Genomic DNA, 21709 nt, shown 5'->3' with positions numbered 1-21709 from the left:
TGGAAGGGTATCCTTTTTGATAAGTCACTAGCTAGTACATTTCACATTAGGCTTAATCATCATAGATAGATAGATAGATAGATAGATAGATAGATAGATCTGATAACCCTAATTTTTTTCATTATTTCTATTTTTTTTTTCATTATTTCTAACTCGTATTGTTCTTTTTTTTAAACTGGCATAATTTAATATATCTAGTTATTTCTAAGAACCATGGACAATCGCTACATTCCTAAACTGAATATTTATTATCTTTTCAACTCTTGCTTGCTGGGTTCGATTCTATCCTTTTCCAAATATCGTTTTAAAATTCATCTAGTTTGTTCTTTTACTAACTGCAATCTGTCCGCTTCCATATGACAAAACATCTCGACTTTTTCATTTCCTCCATTTAACAAGAAACGTTTACACGCGCGTTAATATGTAGAAAATCGGGACCCAACACGTTGTAGCAGGGTACATCACAAGGAACATAGGACAAGTAATAACTCGACTCACTTTTTACCGTTGTAACAACGATATTTATTTCCAGGAACTTTCCTGTATAAAACGTGATCGTGCTCTTTCTCTTTGACTTCTGTCCTCCCGAACGTCCTTGTCTGTCTGTGCACATGTTCTTTTTAAAATCTTTTTTCCCTACCATGACGTCACTCCGCACATGGCTCGGTATTTGCATACGCACGTCCGCGTTCTGTTATGCGAGAACCATAGTGATCGACCAATAGTCTTTTTATGAAAGAATCGCCACTTCTCAAGTCCTAAAAATTGATCCAGGATAAGGGTTTATGGGTTTGTCAGATGGACAGTGAGATAACACCGTTCTGATTGGTAACGATTGTTGAAACTGGGTAGAATTTAATTATTTTAGAAGACGGCTTAACAAGAATTTGTTTGCTTTGAACTTGGCAACGACTCTGCTTTAACCATCTAGGAAGCAGACCTGCGCTATGGTGTTTCACAAACGGTTAGTTATAGGAAAGAAACTCTGCTCGTGGAATCTTCATTTAGGTTTAGATACACAGATGAAGAAAGGGAAATTCAGGACAGTGGTTGTAGAAAGATGAGATTTTCTTCTGAATTTTTTAACATTAATTTAAAAAAAATGTTTTCTTTCTCTTTATTTAAGGATTCATTTTTCTACTATTACTAGCAATGGCGCACAATATTCTTTTGTTATTTTTCTGCTGAATAAATAAGCCTAGTTGTAGAAACTCCATGGAATAAGAAAATGATTGAATGCTCTTGTATATTCCGCGTATGGTACTATAGCTTCACGACAACGAGTTGGCCGATGGTCTCGTGATTACCATATTTTTCGACAGTTCGTTCTCTGTTTCCTTCCACGCCCATGTTGCTTCAAGATCCGTGGAAAGAAGAGATGGGTGCGGTCCAGTTGAGAAAGGTTGGATTTGGTGTTGGAGAGAAAAGTTGCCAAGCAATCCAAAGAAATTACGAAAAGCTCTTGTTATAAACAATAACAACGTTTATTTACACAATTTCCAACAAACACTGCGGAGTGGGGGTGATTGTGGTTGACTGGTGGAACAAAGTTTTCTTAGGAAATATTAACTGCAATTAGGCAGCGTCAATGATGGAGAATGCAGTGGCAACGGATTTGGTTCTTTGAGCGGCAAAAAAAAAAAAAAAAAAACTCTGTTGCCACTGTATTCTCACCCTTTTACAGAGAGAAAAAAAATATGCGTTCTTATCGCATGTTCGTGCTGAAGAAAGAGAATGAGTCCTGGCGAATTGCTTTGTTGTCCCTTCTCTGTATCCCTCTGCAAGTGCCCAAATTACCCCCTGGCTATGAAGGGAGAAGGGAGTAACAACACAGTGGTAATAACAACATATAGTGACACACATGTTTTATGAATACTTAATGTTTGTAAATGATTTGCATGATTTTATTTTTTAATAACTCCTCTTATATTTTGATGCCCCATTTCGAATATTGCGCGTTTTAAGTAAGATTGGACTAATCTATGATTATTAATATTAATATTTATATTTAATCTTAAAAATTTAATTTTTATAGACTCAAATTTTAAGCAACTCTCTCTGTCTCTGTCTCTGTCTCTGTCTCTGTCTGTCTGTCTGTCTGTCTCTCTCTCTCTTTCTCTCTCTCTCTCTCTCTCTCTGTATATATATATATATATATATATATATATATATATATATATATATATATACCTTCGACAGGGAATATCTCCTCTCCCTGATTAAAACTTACCAGTACCCTCTAATCAAGCATACGCCCACAAATTGGTTTAATCTATGAGCATAATCTTTAAAGATTTAAGATGAAAAGCTTACCACTACGAAATGTACCTCATCAGCAGCTCAAATAAACCAAGCTATACTAATGAATTTATCCACACAGAACTCCTAAAATATGAACATTTAAAAAAAATTCACCTGGAGAACAAAAAAAAAAAAAGAAAGAAGAAAAAAATGTTCAAATTGTACTGATTAAACCTTAGTATCACTCCAAACACAGCCCACACTTTGAATACTTTGAAAATGCGATGATAGTCCTAAGTAATAATATAAAATGTAAAAACAAACTAAAACACTTCCCTAATGCGATTATAAGGAAAGTCAATAATTTTGTAGGAAAAGTCAGGAATGAAACGCGTTTTCGTCCACACTGACAAGGTAAAATTTTATCATAAAATTGATTATCCGACCAATAAAAAACCCATATACATGGTCGCCCACTTAAAAGTAGCCTAGAAAAAAATGTGTTACATGGAAAGGCTGCCCCCTTCTCATGTAAGAAGGCAGACTAGATAAGTGAAAATAATATTAGGAAAAGGCTATAATCGAACCCTGTAGGCACGTAGATAATTGAAATCCTAGGAATGTAGTCAATAGTGAATTCTTTTAGAAATAACTAAATATTATTTCTGTTAGAAAAAAGTGATTGTGCATTCTTTTAGAAATAACTGCATATTAAATATGTCAGTTAAAAGAATGGCCAATGCGAGTTTTTTTAGATTAAAAATAGGTTAGATATTGAACGATTAAAATTGGGAATTCTTTGTTTGCTAAAAGTGTGTTTGGACAGACATATGTAAAATACACGTGAAAAAAGTCACGTTGGTCGATAGCACACTTCTGACGTCATAAACAAAAAATATTCTTGATATATTGAGATGAGGTTCGAAGTTAGAAAGATAATCAAACAATCCCAGTGACAGTGATAGAGTCGGAAGCGACTTATTGGGAGTTGATCCTCTTAGAAGCGAAGATGTAGAAAAGAGACCACGTACTTATACAAGTTTGAATTCCTGACATCATCAATCGGCCGACAGATGAATAAAGAAATCACCATCTAATATTTTGTACCTGTTTGTCTCGTGTCGTCTTTACAACCGAAGAGGTAAATGTGTTTTGTCATCATCTTTAATGAACTTTCATAACCCCCTTCCAAGTATTAATTATGTGTTCCCTCCTCCATCATTCAGAAATATATTTCCCCTCCACTGTGTTAACAAGAACAGTATTCCACATTCCTTCAATAATGAATTCGCGCCTCTCTCAGCTCTGTTATGAATTGCTCTCTCAGAACATAAATGCCATTATTATCCGTTATACATGTCCTCATAATGTACCCCGACTACACAACGAATGTAATAGAGAGGAGGAACATTTATTTATTGCTTAAATTGCTCGTAGTGTTATAAAAGATGCTGAAAGTGCTCTCCGTTGACATCTATGAACTTCTAGGCATGTTTAACAACGTTTGCAGATGCTGCCTGTAGATCTTCTCTGATGATTCTCCTGATAGCGTTGGTAATGTTTTCCTTTAGTTGGTCTAGATTGTGAGGATTATTTGCATAAACTTTTTGTTTTAAAGTTCCCCGAAGAGAAAAATTACATGATTACAAGTGCGAGGAATGTGGTGGCCATAATCCTTAGCTTATTGTTCTCTCTTCGTAAAGATGCCAAGAACTCGTATCAGTGATCAGTGAGACGTATGGCATGTAGCGCTATCTTGTTGGAAAAGAATTACATTTTATCTTGTGGTGTCAGTTGGTCGTTTAGGGAAAGATTAGATATTGGACTACTTTCAAATGGGTCACTTAATCTGAAAAAAAAGTGATTGAAGAAAGATTAGAGATATCAGACTACTTTTAAGTGGGTCACTTAATCTGACAAAAAATTGATTAGTGAAAGATTAGAGATATCGGACTACTTTTAAGTGGGTCACTTAATCTGACAAAAAATGATTAGTGAAAGATTAGATATTGGACTACTTTTAAGTGGGTCACTTAATCTGACAAAAAAATAATCAGTGAAAGATTAGAGATATCGGACTACTTTTAAGTGGGTCACTTAATCTGACAAAAAAATTGATTAGTGAAAGATTAGATATTGGACTACTTTTAAGTGGGTCACTTAATCTGACAAAAAAATTGATTAGTGAAAGATTAGAGAGATCGGACTACTTTTAAGTGGGTCACTTAATCTGACAAAAAAATGATTAGTGAAAGATTAGATATTGGACTACTTTTAAGTGGGTCACTTAATCTGACAAAAAAATGATTAGTGAAAGATTAGATATTGGACTACTTTTAAGTGGGTCACTTAATCTGACAAAAAAATGATTAGTGAAAGATTAGAGATATCGGACTACTTTTAAGTGGGTCACTTAATCTGACAAAAAAAAATGATTAGTGAAAGATTAGAGAGATCGAACTACTTTTAAGTGGGTCACTTAATCTGACAAAAAAAATGATTAGTGAAAGATTAGAGAGATCGAACTACTTTTAAGTGGGTCACTTAATCTGACAAAAAAAAATGATTAGTGAAAGATTAGAGATATCGGACTACTTTTAAGTGGGTCACTTAATCTGACAAAAAAAAAATGATTAGTGAAAGATTAGAGAGATCGAACTACTTTTAAGTGGGTCACTTAATCTGACAAAAAAATTGATTAGTGAAAGATTAGAGATATCGGACTACTTTTAAGTGGGTCACTTAATCTGACAAAAAAATTGATTAGTGAAAGATTAGAGATATCGGACTACTTTTAAGTGGGTCACTTAATCTGACAAAAAAATGATTAGTGAAAGATTAGAGATATCGGACTACTTTTAAGTGGGTCACTTAATCTGACAAAAAAATTGATTAGTGAAAGATTAGAGATATCGGACTACTTTTAAGTGGGTCACTTAATCTGACAAAAAAATGATTAGTGAAAGATTAGATATTGGACTACTTTTAAGTGGGTCACTTAATCTGAGAAAAAAATGAGATATCGGACTACTTTTAAATGGGTCACTTAATTAGTTGATTAGAGAAAGATTTGAGAGGTGGACACCCTGTATAAGGAACTTAACAAATCTCATAAAAGTGCTGATCTCAAAACACTAGAGCATTTAAACAACGATGCAAAAATGTTACCAAAATCCATGAACATTCAGAATTATACTAAAATTCTAACCCTAGGCATCCAAATATTTTCCCTTAAAAATCACAAACCAAACTCCCATGACAAACTGTCTATTAGGTTGATTTGCCCATCTACCTCTGATTGGGGGATAGTAAGTAAAAAGGTTATAGATAGAATCATCTCGTAAAAATTTGATTCACTCACTGTGGCATATGACAATGCTTCGACCCAGTTAATACTTTTGATGGTCTTTGGATAAAGGAAAGGACTATGTAGAAAATACACAAGTAAAAGAGACTAAATCACGATATATCAATACAAATGTAAATTACAGAGTACTTTATTCTACATCAACTAACCTTAATTTTTATGTCTGGCGATCGATAAAACAGTAAGTACATCAAACTGTGCCATACATTACAACTGTTTTTGTTTAGTTTTAATTTATATTAATAATAACAGACACACACACACGCAAAGTTGCTGGATCTCAACATTTTGAACCAAGAGAGAGACTTAGCTGTCGTACAAAGCTAAGACTGTAACATCATCTGTGTATGAAAATGTCTATGAAAATGGTCGTGTGGCGATGGAAATGTTGTGACGTGTGGAGGCTTGAAATGCTAGAAACATGTAATAATTGATCTCAATGGCCGTCTTCAGTGTCATGCCCGCTTGGGCGCGTGAATTCACTGGTAGGACTAAAAAAAAAAAAAAAAAAAAAAAAAAAGAAAAAAAGTAATTTTTGGGCTCAGTGTCTGAGGGAGTGGCACTCGTCTGACAAGACGTTGCAAAATCATCATATATGTATGTATCTATGTGTGTATGTGTATGTATGTATCTATCTATCTATCTATCTATCTATCTATCTATCTACGATGATTGATCCAAATGTGAAATGTAACAGCTAGTAACAAAAAATCCACCCTTTCACTTAATGACCTGTTAAGAGTTCGTCGACCCCATGTTAGAAACTTCCAAATCGACATGTAGTATGCTTGATACACAGTATATTTTCGAAGCTGAGCAAAACCCTAGCTCCGGATCTAGGTGTCTTCTTTCTTTGCACATACAAGCCAATTTAAATATGATCCTCTTTATTACAAAGGACACAAATTATGTTTTTTTTTTTAAAGTAAGTAATCCTGGATCTCTATCTCTATTCTAGTCTCATATAAAAAGAAACTTTGTCCGTGTGTTTGAGTCCGTTCCCTATGAACTCTAAAACTGCTGGGCGGACTTTTATGAAATTTCATATAGAAATGTATGTTTATGAACCTGGTAGTGTTCTTAGATAGGTTTTGTATCGGAATGTCTTCGATAAATATCGATAATCGAAATAATCCGAGTAAAAAGAGAAAGGCGATTTTGACACAGCCTAACATCACAAGTTCATTTGAGAATTATTATTATCACACAAGCCGGAAGGCACGATATAAAAAAAAAATCAAGAGCAGGTCCTTCGATACAACAGAGACGAATTCGAAACGAACGTTTCTATTTAGAACATAATTTAAGCATGATACTTGACTTTTTCATTTTAAACTTTAATCAAGCAAATATATATATGCACACACACACACACACACACACACACACACACACACACACACACACATATATATATTATGGCAGTGTAGTTTGGATTCCTAGGAATATATCCACTAAAACAACATGTGTCTACCGAAAGTGCTCAATGAGTTAACAGAGCAGCTATATTCAATTTATTTATAAAAACAATAATAGCTACATATGTGCATACATGTTTCTGTAATCACCCGTTTAAGAGAGACTACGTCATCAGGCCAAGAATTTCCTTTGAAATTTCACTCAAAATACAAAAATATTCTCTTATATTACTTACAAGAATAAACTCTTATTTCAAATTAGGGAGGGGGGCACAGAGAAGTATTTCATTTGGAATAAGAGTAGATGGGGGTTGGTTTGCGGGAGGATAAATAAGGGCATGTCGCTGACCCATCTATTTATCCTATGCTTTTTATTTAATCTCATCTCAAACTTCCATAGGGACTATCTTTATTTTTATTCTTTATATATATATATATATATATATATATATATATATATATATATATATATATAACTTTGTCTCTGTCTGTGTATGTGAGTTCGTTCCTTATAGACTCAGAAACGGCTGAACAGATTTGCTTTAAAATTTACAAAACTTTAGTACATAAGTCTGGGGGTGATTTTAATTTAGTTTTGTCTCAAAATATTCCCAATAATTACCGATAATCAATAATCGAAACCGTTATGTGAATTTATCTATCATCGATAAAACCATTTTTTCCATGTCATCGCTTAGCAACAATGATAGAACAACGGGCCGTGAAAATTCTAATGTGGGTAAGTTGATAGCGTGTTTTTCTTTTTTGTTTTGTATAAAGCTATAAAATTTACGGTTTTTTTATGAGGTGGTCTGTAGGTTCAAACTCCGCACGTAAATTTCTTTTTTTTTTCATTTACTGTAAAGAATTTTATAAGACTTGAAAATTTACGTGTTTTTTTTTATGACGTGGTCTATAGATTTAAACCCCACACGTAAATTTCTTAATGTTTTTTTAAAAAATATTTTTCCTTAACTGGAAAGTTTATAAAAAGTAATTTTATAAAAGAAACAGTTGGGTCTCTCGAGTGGAATGTAGAATAAAATATATTTTGGTCTAAGTTACTGCATGGAGGAATGTGAAGCTTCCTCCCGGGCGACTCCGCGGATTTCGATGACAATAAAAATATAGGAGTGGGAAATATTCGTCAATCATCATTCAATCCCGGGCAACGTCGGGTCTCTCTGCTAATATATATATATATATATATATATATATATATATATATATATATATATATATACACACATATATATATATATATATATATATATATATATATATAATAATTTTATAAAATCCACAGTAGATTCTCTACAGTGCAATGTAGACTACAATGTATTGTGGACTAAATCACTATGGAGAAGCATGTGAAACTTCCTCCCAGTTAATCGATTTGATTGAAAAAAAAAGGAGAAGATTTCAGCAATTTCGATGACAATAAAAATATGAGAGTGTTAAACATTCGTTGACCATTGTTCATTCTCGGGCAACGTCGGGTCTCCCTGCCCGTAACAAATATTCATAGACAGTGTGAGAAAAATACGTTAAACAAATTACATGTCATTAAGAAGTTGGTGATCGGTGGAGGGTCGGTTTCATTTTTCACTTTGCAAAACCTAGTGACGTTTTTTGGCTCTAGTCCTGCTGACAGGAAGTGATTTGCTCATGTGTCTGTTGTTAGTTATTTAAAAGTATTACTTCCTCCCAGAAGTGTCTTTGTGAAGATTTTATGACGGTTATCTATGATATAAATCTCACCTGTCTGTTTAAATGTTTGTATATATGTATGTATGTCTGCCCAAAACTTTCGACAGAGGCGACCGATTTTTACTAAATTGGTATCGTTTTGAAGCTTGCCTTCGGACGACAAATATCGAAAAATTGGCTAAAAACATTAATTCCTTCACCCTCAACTGGACACTTTTCTACAAGGATGGGTTCGATTTTTTCACCGATATTTTCGAAAGTCATCCCCTCTTTTCGATTGACTAGCCTTAATTTAAATCTACGTCACTTCCAGTTTGGCGGTAGTCGTAACAGCAAAGACATCACGTTTTTTCCACATTCTTTTCCTCCTTCGGGGTACGGATTCGAGCCTACCTGCCTACTACTACCTTTTTTGTTTTTGTTTTGTTTTGCTCAACATGCACCCTCCAAACATCCGGGCAACGCCAGTCATCCAGGCTAGTACGTCTAGAAAACCTATTTAATTGTTAGCTGTACTAGGGTTCATGCGCACTGATTTATAGTCTACAGTTTATATTCTTGTGTTATTTCTGACAAAGTTAGAATTGCAATTTAGCATTCGCAACCTTTACACCAGACTCAAATCTGATCACCCGATTATCTATGGTGTCGGAAAATTCTCGACAATAGTTCATAGATAATACAGTTCGCTCAGCAGAAACACTTTCATCGAGCCCACATCTAACCTTGTGTCTAACCTTCTAGAGATGGAATAAATAAAATAAATAGTTAATTTCATATCGATTATTTTTAATACAGTGTAACCCGGATATAAGAGATTTCTTCTCGAGGGGGGGTGCAGCTCTCTTATATCTGGGTCACATTTATATCGCGGGTCCTTATATCCGGGTTACACTGTACATTAACACAGGCTCTAATTTGGGACCAGGGAAACTTATATACGTTTTTCTTATATCCGGGTCTCTTATATCTGGGTTTCACAATCTTTTCTACATGATTTCTAATAGCCTTTCTTTCTCTATCTCCTATGAACACAATCAATAATACTTAGTTAATATTTTACGAGAGTCCGTTGTATGCACGTTATGTGTTGTTACGTGTTGTTGTATAGAATTTAGTAGGAAGTATAGGTGGTATGTAAACCGACGAGAGACAATATTTCTAATCATGTCCATGTATTTATTATGTTGAGAGAGAGACATTCTCTAACAAAACATTTGAACATTTTTTTTTAATTTCGTTTCGTATTTCAGTAAAGTCCCACAAATCAACAGTTCTCTTTCTAAGGCTTACGCTTGGTTGCTATATGAGATACATGAATACAGTGTAACCTGGAAATTAGAGACGTCTTCTCAGGGCCCTGCGTCTCTCTTATATCCGGGTTAAACTTATATCAGGTTTCTTATATCCGGGTTACACTATACATTAACACAGGCTCTAATTTGGGACCAGAGAAAAATCTCTCTCATATCATTTTTTTTTTCTTATAATCGGGTTATCTTATATCCGGGTTACACTGTATTATGTTTTTAGCATTTCGTGTTTTTTTTTTTTTTCTTTTGCCAATTTTTTAAATTTTGATTATCTTTTAATTATGATTTTTTTTTCGTTCCCCATTCAGTTTTTCCCCTAGTATTAAAGTTCGCAGAATAGGATCATTAAATAAACGAAATATTTCTTTATTTTTACGACATTTTAAATTGGAATGACATTTGTAAACTTAAAAAATGGAATAACCATATAGAATAATGTCATATTTTCTTGCTACTTCGCACTAGGGTCAGTCCACAGTGAGTAATTCACTTCATACCCATACAAAGCGGATAATCCTGATAGGTATAAACTTTGTTGTGATCGAACCCGTTGTCATTCGCCGGTTGGGGCTCCTCAAACTACCCCCCCCGTCACTAGGAGGAGGTTATGCGTTGGAAGATGGCACAATAAGACCAAGCAGAACCATACTATACTCCAAATTAAAGGCGAGGCATTCAGAAAAGAGAATTGAGGCTTTAAAAACGTGCACAGCCGCTGAGAATTTTTTTTTTTAAATGTTAATGTATTTGCTTAAAAAATTAGTTTTATATATAACTAGCAGATTTACCCGACATTTCCCGGTATTAAACGTAACTGAAATAAAAAAAAAACGGAAAGAAACTGCGACATATGCATGCGAGTATTATGTTTTTTTTCTAAACAGTTCACTTCCTGTAAGAAAAAAAATACTCGAGCTGAGATAGAAAATCAAAGCAGAAACTTGACATGATCTTAAAAAATGTTTTCAAACCTACTTATTCTTAATATAAGTGGTCTGTTATGTGAACGATTCACGCATGCGCATGCATGTCGCGAAAAACTTGACAGTTAAAAATCGCATGACCCCAAACCTTCACTTTTAAAGATATACTAGGATGGCTGCCCGGCGTTGCCCGGATGTTTGGAGGTGTATGCTGAGCAAAAACAAAAAACAAAAAATTAAGTTATTAAGTTAGATCCATATCCAAGGAATCTATATCTAAAATTTCAATTGTGTAGACCTAAAATTGTCGGAGGAGTTTAGTAGAGTTCTCAAAGGTCAAATCGTTGAACTTTGACCCTTTAACAGCGAAATTTCTGGCTGAAAACCGATCACATCGATTTTCCCAAATTTCAGTACTATGTATATCAAACTTCGAGTCTGTAGAGTGAAAATTAACAGAGTTATGTCGAAGGAAAATGTACACAGACACACAGACAGACAAATACACAGACACACAGACACGTTCACTTTTATAGATATACTGGCATGAGTGCCCGGCGTTGCCCGGGTATTTGGAGGTGTATATTGAGCAAAAAAAAAAGCGGTTAATTTTTTTTAAATTTGACTCCTATTATGACCCCTTAATATTTATTGTTTTGGGCTCAAATCAAGTTATTAGGTTAGATCCATGTCCAAGGAATCTATATCTAAAATTTCAAGTGTGTAGACCCAAAATTGCCGGAGGAGTTTGGTAGAGATCTCAAAGATCAAATCGTTGAACTTTGACGCCTTAATCGCGAAATTTCTGGCCAAAACACGATCACCTCGATTTTCCCAAATCTCAGTACCCTGTATATCAAATTTCGAGTCTGTAGACTAAAAATTGACAGAGTCATTGCGTAGGGAAATGTACACACACAGACATACGGACAGACACTTTCACTTTTATAGATATATAGATAGATATATAGATAGATAATTACAAAACATAAGAGCTAGAGGATTAGTTGACCAAAACGTAGTGAGACAACAGCTATGGAAGGCAGTAATTATTGGGGATACACTTATAAGACTCAGCATTCCTATCCTGTCGCAGTTACCCACCTGAAGAAGGCCAGAGGATCAGTTGGACAAAACGTGGTGAAACAACAACAACTATGGTGATAAAGATTACAGTCCACATAAAAATGAATGCAAAAATAATTTTAGTGTCATGGTGTCTTCCATCGTCCAACCGACAATCTCTTTAATCCTTAACCTCAGGTGGCACCTAGGCCTTGATAAGCGATGGTCCATTACTATATAATAAAAGAAAACTTACCTGCAATGATTGGTAGCCATAGGTTTCTAACTTCTTAATGAGCTCTGTGCTCTGAGATTTAGAGAGACGGTGCGGAGAAGTCATGTTGCTGCTAAAGTACAAACTATATTGTTTGCTTAGAATAACCTCAAAGCTGATACTTAAAAGTTTACAAAATGATCGATTAGTGCGATTATATTTCGATAAATCCCTACTTGATAGAACAAAATTTTCTCAGCAGATTAAATCATATATATTGATTCTATATATATTGATTATAATGTAATCTTTTTCTGTATATATTGATTATAATGTAATTTTTTTTCTATATATATTGATTATAATGTAATCTTTTTTCTATATATATTGATTATAATGTAATCTTTTTTCTATATATATTAATTATAATGTAATCTTTTTTCGGTCTAGTGTGAACCGGAACAAGAAATTGCACAAAAAAATGATGGTGACTGTTTGGTGGTCTGCGGCCGGTCTCATCCATCACAGCTTCTTGAATCCGGGGGAAACGATTACGACGGAAAAGTACTGCCGACAAATAGACGAAAGGCACCAGAAGTTCCAACGTATGTGCCCGAGATTGGTCAATATGAAGGGATCAATTCTCTTCCATAACAACGCTCGCCCACAAGTTGCTCAACTGACCTTGCAGAAGTTGAAAGAATTGGGCTACGAAACTTTGCCTCATCAGACACCCATTATCACTTTTTCAAGAATCTCGATGATTTCCTACGCGAAAAATGCTTCAAAAGCCGATATGATACTGAATCGGCCTTCAATGACTACATCACTTCCAAAACTCCGAATTTCTATGCTAATGGGAAAAATAAACTTGTTTCTCGTTTGCAAAAAAATGTGTCGATTCTAAAGGTTCTTATTTCGATTAATAAAGTTTATTATGAAAGGAGTTATAATCTTTTGAAGTTGAACGTCAAAAAAACGGCATTATCTTTGCATCAGCCTAATTATATATATATATAAATATATATATATATATATATATATATTTTAAATAAAATGGTAGGCGGCAGTTTCTCGAGAGCTCTTTCGGCTATCATCTCTTCAGGAGCAAATCGATAGCAATCTAAATAATATTGTGGCGAAAATAAAGAGTTCTATAGGGGAACTTATTTAATGTGCCAACGTACGGGGGCATTAATTAAATTTATTTACGTTTAAAAAACGATTAAAAATGTTGGCACAACGAGGGAGAAAAAAAAAAAAAAAAAAAAAAAAGCGGGAGAAAAAATTCAAAGTTCCCCAAAGAGAAACAATGCGTTAGATGTTTCTTTTTGCCGGCACAAAGAAGGTTGACGCACCGCAATAGAGACAGCCTCCAAAATCTTTAAATGGTTTTTGGAGTCCGCTCTATGTAGCACCTCGAACCAATCTATTTTATATCTATCGGCACAGCATGGGTTGTCAACCAAATGCTGGCCAATAGCAGAGTCCAAGGCTGCAGAAGGAGGGAGACCTCCGAACCCCATCCTCCCTTGTCTGATCTTCGATGGAACATGCTGGTTTATACGAGTCAAAAGGTGCAAGGATGTTCGCCCAACATAACCAGCATCGCACTGGCATGTTCCATCGAAGATCAGACAAGGGAGGATGGGGTTCGGAGGTCTCCCTCCTTCTGCAGCCTTGGACTCTGCTATTGGCCAGCATTTAGTTGACAACCCATGCTGTGCCGATAGATATAAAATAGATTGGTTCGAGGTGCTACATAGAGCGGACTCCAAAAACCATTTAAAGATTTTGGAGGCTGTCTCTATTGCGGTGCGTCAACCTTCTTTGTGCCGGCAAAAAGAAACATCTAACGCATTGTTTCTCTTTGGGGAACTTTGAATTTTTTCTCCCGCTTTTTTTTTTTTTTTTTTTTTTCTCCCTCGTTGTGCCAACATTTTTAATCGTTTTTTAAACGTAAATAAATTTAATTAATGCCCCCGTACGTTGGCACATTAAATAAGTTCCCCTATAGAACTCTTTATTTTCGCCACAATATTATTTAGATTGCTATCGATTTGCTCCTGAAGAGATGATAGCCGAAAGAGCTCTCGAGAAACTGCCGCCTACCATTTTATTTAAAACCATATATAAATTCTGTACCTCTAAACATTTATTTAAATATTTACGGAAGAGGTATACACACCAACAAATAGAATTGTGTAATAATATTGTAAGATTAAGGAGTAGAATTGGATCTACCAATCTCTCCTTAGCTTTTTTGCGTTCCTGTCTGCAACAAGATGTAGCCCCAGCTTACATTAGTAAACGTATTGCTGCATCTAAAGTGAAGCCAAGTTTGTCTATGGAGCGTGCGTTTATACGTGACGATATGAATAAGTTGATGGAGAACCTTGAGACGTACATTAGTAATCGTCATCAACTTTGGTCCGTAGTTAAGGGGTTCCTGTCCTTTTGTGATTTTTTTCCGTTTTTTTTTCCGTTTTTGCAAATATTTATCTATCGGTGATCAGTTTGCTAGGCAAAATGCTTCCAAAGATAATAGTAAACACCTTGCTCTTCTGGTTCGCAGAAGATATGGGTGTGAACCCACTAATGGAAGCAAACATATTTTCAATTTTTCAAAAACGGTCCTTACAGAAATTGAAAATAAAGTTTTGTCTAGGGGCTTAGATTTTTGTATTCCCCCCACGAGTTTAAATAAAGAGAGAACACTTTCTGCCTTTGAAGTTTTGTTCTCTCAACTTAGACATAATGTGCCTAAATCCCCAGAAAAAATTGTTGGGATGAAATCCAATTTAGTTGCCTTAGCTCACCGATATAGTAACATTCCTGTTGATCATAGCGACTTTGTCTGGAACATAACGCAATTTAAAACGATGAAAGCGTTAAAATCTAACACCGATATTTATATGTGTAAACCAGACAAAGGTGCAGGAGTGGTGATTTTGGATAAATCCGACTACGTTGAGAAAATGGCAGTGATTCTCAATGATAGTTCGAAATTCCGTAAACTCGGCGCTGTCGAGGTGACGGATAATACTTGCAAGAACGAGGCTAAAATGCAGAGACGTTTACTTGCATTATTTAAAAAGAAGGTGTTTTGCAAGGATGTCTATGACAGGATCAGGCCCTCTGGGTCACAGCGTCCCAGAATGTATGGTCTCCCTAAAATCCACAAGCAAGGTGTTCCACTGAGACCCATTTTATCAATGGTTGGTTCAGCACAACATTCTTTGGCTCAGTGGCTTGTAGAAATTCTGCAACCTGTGCGTGAGCTATACACCACGCATTGTATCCCAGATTCCTTTCGGTTCGTTGATTGTGTACGTGGGTTGGATTCTAATGCAGAGACGTCTTTCATGTGTTCATTTGATGTCTCTAGTCTTTTCACCAACATACCGTTGGATGAGACTATACGCATATGTACCGACGCTTTATATGATGGTCACCTGACTGCTCCACGGTTTTCTAAAGAGATTCTTATTGAACTCATTTTAATGTGTACGAAATCCGTGGAATTTAGTTTTTGTGATATTATGTACTGTCAGGTTGACGGGGTTTCAATGGGGAGTCCGTTGGCCCCAACTTTAGCGGATATTTTCGTCGGGTATTATGAATCCGTTATGTTTCATTCTACATCTAAACCCACTGCATATTTCAGATATGTTGACGACACTTTTGCTATTTTTCCTTCGCAAAGTGATGCGTCGACATTTTTTAATAGGTTGAATTCTTTACATGGGGCTCTCAAGTTCACTATGGAAAGTGAGAAGGACAATTCGCTTCCTTTCTTGGATGTTCTTGTCGAACGCTCAAGGGGGGGCTTTCTCACTACAATTTATAGAAAGCCGACATTTACTGGACTATATGTGAACTGGTTGTCTTTTGTACCTAAATCACGTAAGGTCGGTTTAATTAATACTTTGGTACATAGAGCCCTCATGATTTGTTCGCCTAACAGATTGGATGTCGAACTCGATAAGATCAGGGAAATATTCATCAATAATGGTTATCCTGTTGACCTTATTGATGATTGTATTTTCAAAAAGGTTGCGGATTTTAAATCCCCTAAAAAGTTTGGACCCTTGAAATGCCCGGTTTATTTGAAATTACCGTGGATAGGGGAGGGGAGTAATATAATTACAAAAAAAAAAAAGATTCGAGGAAGTATTTACGATTGCTTCAATTCGGTGACCTTGCGTGTGGTATATACTACGAGACCTGCTTTTCCGTCTTTCCGCAAGGATAGTTTGCCTTACATCCAAAATAGTAATATTGTATATCAGTTTAAATGCCAGTGCGATGCTGGTTATGTTGGGCGAACATCCTTGCACCTTTTGACTCGTATAAACTAGCATGTTCCATCGAAGATCAGACAAGGGAGGATGGGGTTCGGAGGTCTCCCTCCTTCTGCAGCCTTGGACTCTGCTATTGGCCAGCATTTGGTTGACAACCCATGCTGTGCCGATAGATATAAAATAGATTGGTTCGAGGTGCTACATAGAGCGGACTCCAAAAACCATTTAAAGATTTTGGAGGCTGTCTCTATTGCGGTGCGTCAACCTTCTTTGTGCCGGCAAAAAGAAACATCTAACGCATTGTTTCTCTTTGGGGAACTTTGAATTTTTTCTCCCGCTTTTTTTTTTTTCTCCCTCGTTGTGCCAACATTTTTAATCGTTTTTTAAACGTAAATAAATTTAATTAATGCCCCCGTACGTTGGCACATTAAATAAGTTCCCCTATAGAACTCTTTATTTTCGCCACAATATTATTTAGATTGCTATCGATTTGCTCCTGAAGAGATGATAGCCGAAAGAGCTCTCGAGAAACTGCCGCCTACCATTTTATTTAAAACCATATATAAATTCTGTACTTCTAAACATTTATTTATATATATATATATATATATATATATATATATATATATATATATATATATATATATATATATATATATATAGAGAGAGAGAGAGAGAGAGAGAGAGAGAGAGAGAGAGAGAGAGAATATATACAGCAAAAGAATCCGGTAGCTGAGATAGCCGAAACATTTATTTTGTAATCGGCGACGATCATAATAAAACGTATGTAAACACGAGGTGTGCATTGTATTTACGAACATACGAATGGAAGTGTAAGTTTACTGTAGATGTGAATATGTGTATTTCTTCTCCGTATAAGTTGTTTCATGAAATGTATAAACAGTAAATATTATTTGTCTTTGTTGAAATAGTTCTTAGAATAGATGTGTTTTTGTTTCAGGCCCATCGTCGAACCAAATAATGTTTCTTAGCGACGCCATTTTATTTCATTGTAAGAACTGTTCATATATAGAGAGAAGAATGGAGTTCCGTAATAGGAGAATATGCATAGCTCAGCTAATGAGAATTGTCGAAATTTCCGGAAGGAAGAAATTATTATTTTTGAGCGGGAAATGGAAAGATAATGGTGTATCTCTTAGTATATGGGCCAGTTTAGAAGGGTGCCTTGAAAACATAGTTATAATGTGCATATATTTTCCCAATGTTGACTGGGGGCGGTATGAGAACCGTAGATATAGAGGGCAAAATACGAACTACTTCCTCTAAAGAGGTTGGCGATCGTGATGTTTTTCTTCTTAGCTACAGTGTAGAATTTTATTATAACGCAGTGGTTTTAGAAAGTTGTATAAAGTTTTCTACGCAATTTTAACTTATTAAAGTTGAATAAATTTTATACAAAATAACTTCATAAAGTTGTATAAGGTTTTATACACAATTATTACTGTGTATAGTTTTATAAAGTTTTATACGTAATTATAACTTAATTAAAAGTTGCATAAAGTTTGTACACAATTATAAGATTATGAGTTTGATAAAGTTTTATATGCAATTTTAAATTTATAAATTTGTATAAAATTTTATATGCAATTATAACTTTATAAAGTTGTATAAAATTTAATGGAGAATTATAACTTTATAAAGTTTAATAATGTTTTTTTACGCAATAATACATTTATAAAGTTGTATAAATTTATATACACAATTATATATTTATGAAGTTGTATAAAGTTTAATATGCACTTTTAACACTATAAAGTTGTATAAAGTTTTATACAAAATAATACTTTTGTACAGTAGTATAAAGTTTTATACACAATTATAACATCAGAAAGTTTGATCAAGTTTTATGTGAAATTTTAAATTGATAAAGTGATATAAAGTTTTATACACTATAATGATTTTATAAAATTTTATAAGGTTGATACAGAATTATCATTTACACACTTGTATAAAATTTTATACACAATGATAAATTTATAAAGTTCGATTAAGTTTTATACAGCATTATAACTTAATAAATGTGTATGAAGTTTTAGGCATATAAGATAGTGTAAAGTTTTGTACACAATTATAATTTATAAATTGTATAAAATGCCACATGCAATTATAACTTTATAAATTGTATAAAATGTCACATGCAATTATAACTTTATAAATTTGTGTAAAGTTTTATACTAAATTCTAACAATTATAACGTCATAAAGTTGTATCAAGTTTTGTACGCAATTGTAACATTATAAAGTTGTATAAATTTTTATCTTCAATCAAACTTTTATAATATTCAATGAAGTTTTATACATACTTATTAATTTATAAAGCTGTATAAAGTTTTATGTTATAACGTTAATAACGTTGTATAAAGTTTTATACGCAGTATATGTGTATAAAGTTTAATAAAGCTTTATACACAGTTTCAACTTTATAAACTTGTATAAAATATTATCCCCAATTACAACTTTATAAAAGTGTATAAACTTTAATGCACAGTAATTACTTTAAGTTGTATAAAGTTTATGCACAATTATAAGTTTATAAAGTTGTATAATGTTTTAGACACAATGATAACTTTATAAAGTTGTGTATTGTATTTTATGAAAAATTTTATAAATTTGTATAAAGTTTTATACACAATGATAACTTTATAAAGTCGGATAAAGTTTTATACACAATTATAAATTTTAAAAGTTGTACATAGTTTTATATGTAATTATAAATTCAATAAAGTTGTTTAAAGTTTTATACACAATTATTACTTTATAAAAGTCGATGAAGTTTTATACACATTTGTAACTTTAAAAAGTTTGATAAAGTTTTCAACGCAATCATAAATTTAATTGTAAAGTTTTATACACAATTATAACTTAAATAAAGTTGTGTAATGCTAATATTCTCGCTTTTATAGTTGTATAGATAAATAACAAAATATCGTGAGAATTCTAGCATTTGTATATTCAATAGAATTTCGGAACATATAATTATAACTGTCCACTTGTTTTGTTTTCAATCACTTAAACCAATTGCAGCACTAAAATTATTTGAGTATTACTTTTTTGTGGACTGTTATCCTCGTCTTCATAGTTGTTGTTGGCCTTCTTTGGGTACGATTGAAACAGGTATTTTCATACAAATCTCGCCTGAAACGGTAGAGACTCAATGCTTCTATCCACTAGGCCACGGGCCCTGAAGGGCGATCAAGGTTAGATTTTATGGTCTTATAAATCCAATTTTGTGTTCTTATCTAGTCTTCCAATGTCGGATCCGTACAAAATGGTTTCATGTATTATTTTCTTTTATTTGTTGGATTCTTTTGAGATAAGGCTACATAATTTGTGTATTAATTTTTTTACCCATAGCAGAGTGGATAGAGGCGTTGAGTCTCTATGGTTCCAGGTGAGCAGAACATTGAAATTTTAATCCTATCCAAGCAGGCCAGATGATTTATTGGACAAAACGTGGTGAAACAACAACAACTATGGTGATAAAGATTACAGTCCACATAAAAATGAATGTACAAATGATTTTAGTGTTATGGTGGCTTCCATCGTCCAACCGACAATCTCTTTAATCCTTAACCTCAGGTGGCACCTAGGCTTTGATAAGCGATGGTCCATTACTATATAATAAAAGAAAACTCACCTGCAATGATTGGTAGCCATAGGTTTCTAACTTCTTAATGAGCTCTGTGCTCTGAGATTTAGAGAGACGGTGCGAAGAAGTCATATTGCTGCTAAAGTACAAACTATATTGTTTGCTTAGAACAACCTCAAAGCTGATACTTAAAAGTTTACAAAATGATCGTTAAATGAGATTATATTTCGATGAAATTTCTACTTGATAGAACAGAAATTTCTCAGCAGATTAAATCATATATATTGATTCTAATATTTTATAAAATATTGATTATAATGTAGTACATATATATATATATATATATATATATATATAAGAGCAAACAGTTAATAAAACATGTAAAAAACATTTAGAAAAAGAGTTAAAAACATGTTTAATCTGAAAAGGAAACGCTTAATAAGTTGATAGTCCTTAATCTGCAGAGTTTTGAAGAAATACTTTCCTTCTCATCAGAGGGTAGGAATTAGCAAAATGCGGGATCGGATTTTGCATACAAAAGTATTTGATGAAACTGCAAATACGTCAAAGATCTTACTTGATAAACTTGATAACAAAAAGTGAAGCAGAGGGAATATGGTGAAGAAAAAGGTGATTACACGTGAATGGATAGTCTGGTGAAAGGTAAATTATCCAATGAGGGTAAAATCCAAAAATATACATCCAAGAAAGTTAATTGAATTTCTATTCGCACAAGTAAAATCCAAGGAAATCGCGTAATTGGAAGATGGTCAAAAATAATCCAGAAGGCCGAAATCCATGGAATAATTCACAAATATGTGCAAGGAAAAGGGGAAAGATTCCAATAATATTAATAAAAGAAAAATAAGATATATGTTTGACACGGCTGCCGAGACAAAATTTATTTTATTTTATATATATATATATATATATATATATATATATATATATATACTAGCAGACCGCTTGGCATTGCCCGGTCGTACATACGCTTAAATATTATATTTTAATTCATGCAGATTTCTTATTATTTTTTATCAATTCTCTATTGACTATTTTCCAATATGTAGTAATGATTTCAAAAATTATGAAAAAATATGACTTGATTATCATCAGTTAGAATTGAAACCTTCAATGCTCCAGGTTTTATCATTATTTTTCCCTTCAACGTTGTTACTCTTTGAGCTACGAGTGGATGGATATTTCATGGACTTTGCACTATCACATAAATGTTTAATTTTGCGCATGTACAAAAGTAACAGCATGAGTAATGTGCTATTCAGCTTGCTCTGACAAGGTCAACGGTTTTGACCCCTTAGCAGCAGTTTTGCCGGCCAAAAGGAAAGTATGCTACAAACCCAATTACACTATATAGCAGATTTCAACTTTGTAGAAAAAGTCTTCAGAGAGAAGTTTGGTAGAGACATAAGCACACACACGGACAAATCAATTTTACACACACAGACACATACATACACACACACACACATATATATATATATATATATATATATATATAAAAGTGTCTGTGTAGATTTCCCTACA

General features: G+C 33.8%; 2 protein-coding genes across 2 annotated transcripts in view; one reads left to right on the top strand and one right to left on the bottom strand.

Annotated features, from left to right (window-relative positions):
- The window catches only part of LOC145281926 (glycine N-acyltransferase-like), a 28891-nt gene extending 16514 nt beyond the window's left edge, over positions 1-12377 (bottom strand). The window contains exon 1 of the mRNA XM_080132225.1: positions 12294-12377. Within this exon, the coding sequence (XP_079988351.1) occupies positions 12294-12377 (84 nt within the window). The remainder of the gene's footprint in view (positions 1-12293) is intronic.
- The window catches only part of LOC145276566 (uncharacterized), a 51027-nt gene extending 37907 nt beyond the window's left edge, over positions 1-13120 (top strand). The window contains exon 2 of the transcript XR_013867957.1: positions 12702-13120. The gene's annotated coding sequence lies outside the window, so the exon portion shown is untranslated. The remainder of the gene's footprint in view (positions 1-12701) is intronic.
- Positions 13121-21709: the final 8589 nt, after the last annotated feature.

Source organism: Euprymna scolopes, chromosome 1, assembly GCF_053919585.1.
Source record: "Euprymna scolopes isolate OS-2025 chromosome 1, ASM5391958v1, whole genome shotgun sequence".
Classification (NCBI taxonomy): domain Eukaryota; kingdom Metazoa; phylum Mollusca; class Cephalopoda; order Sepiida; family Sepiolidae; genus Euprymna; species Euprymna scolopes.
Note: the sequence above shows the minus strand (reverse complement) of the source record. Positions and strands in the feature narration are given on the sequence as shown.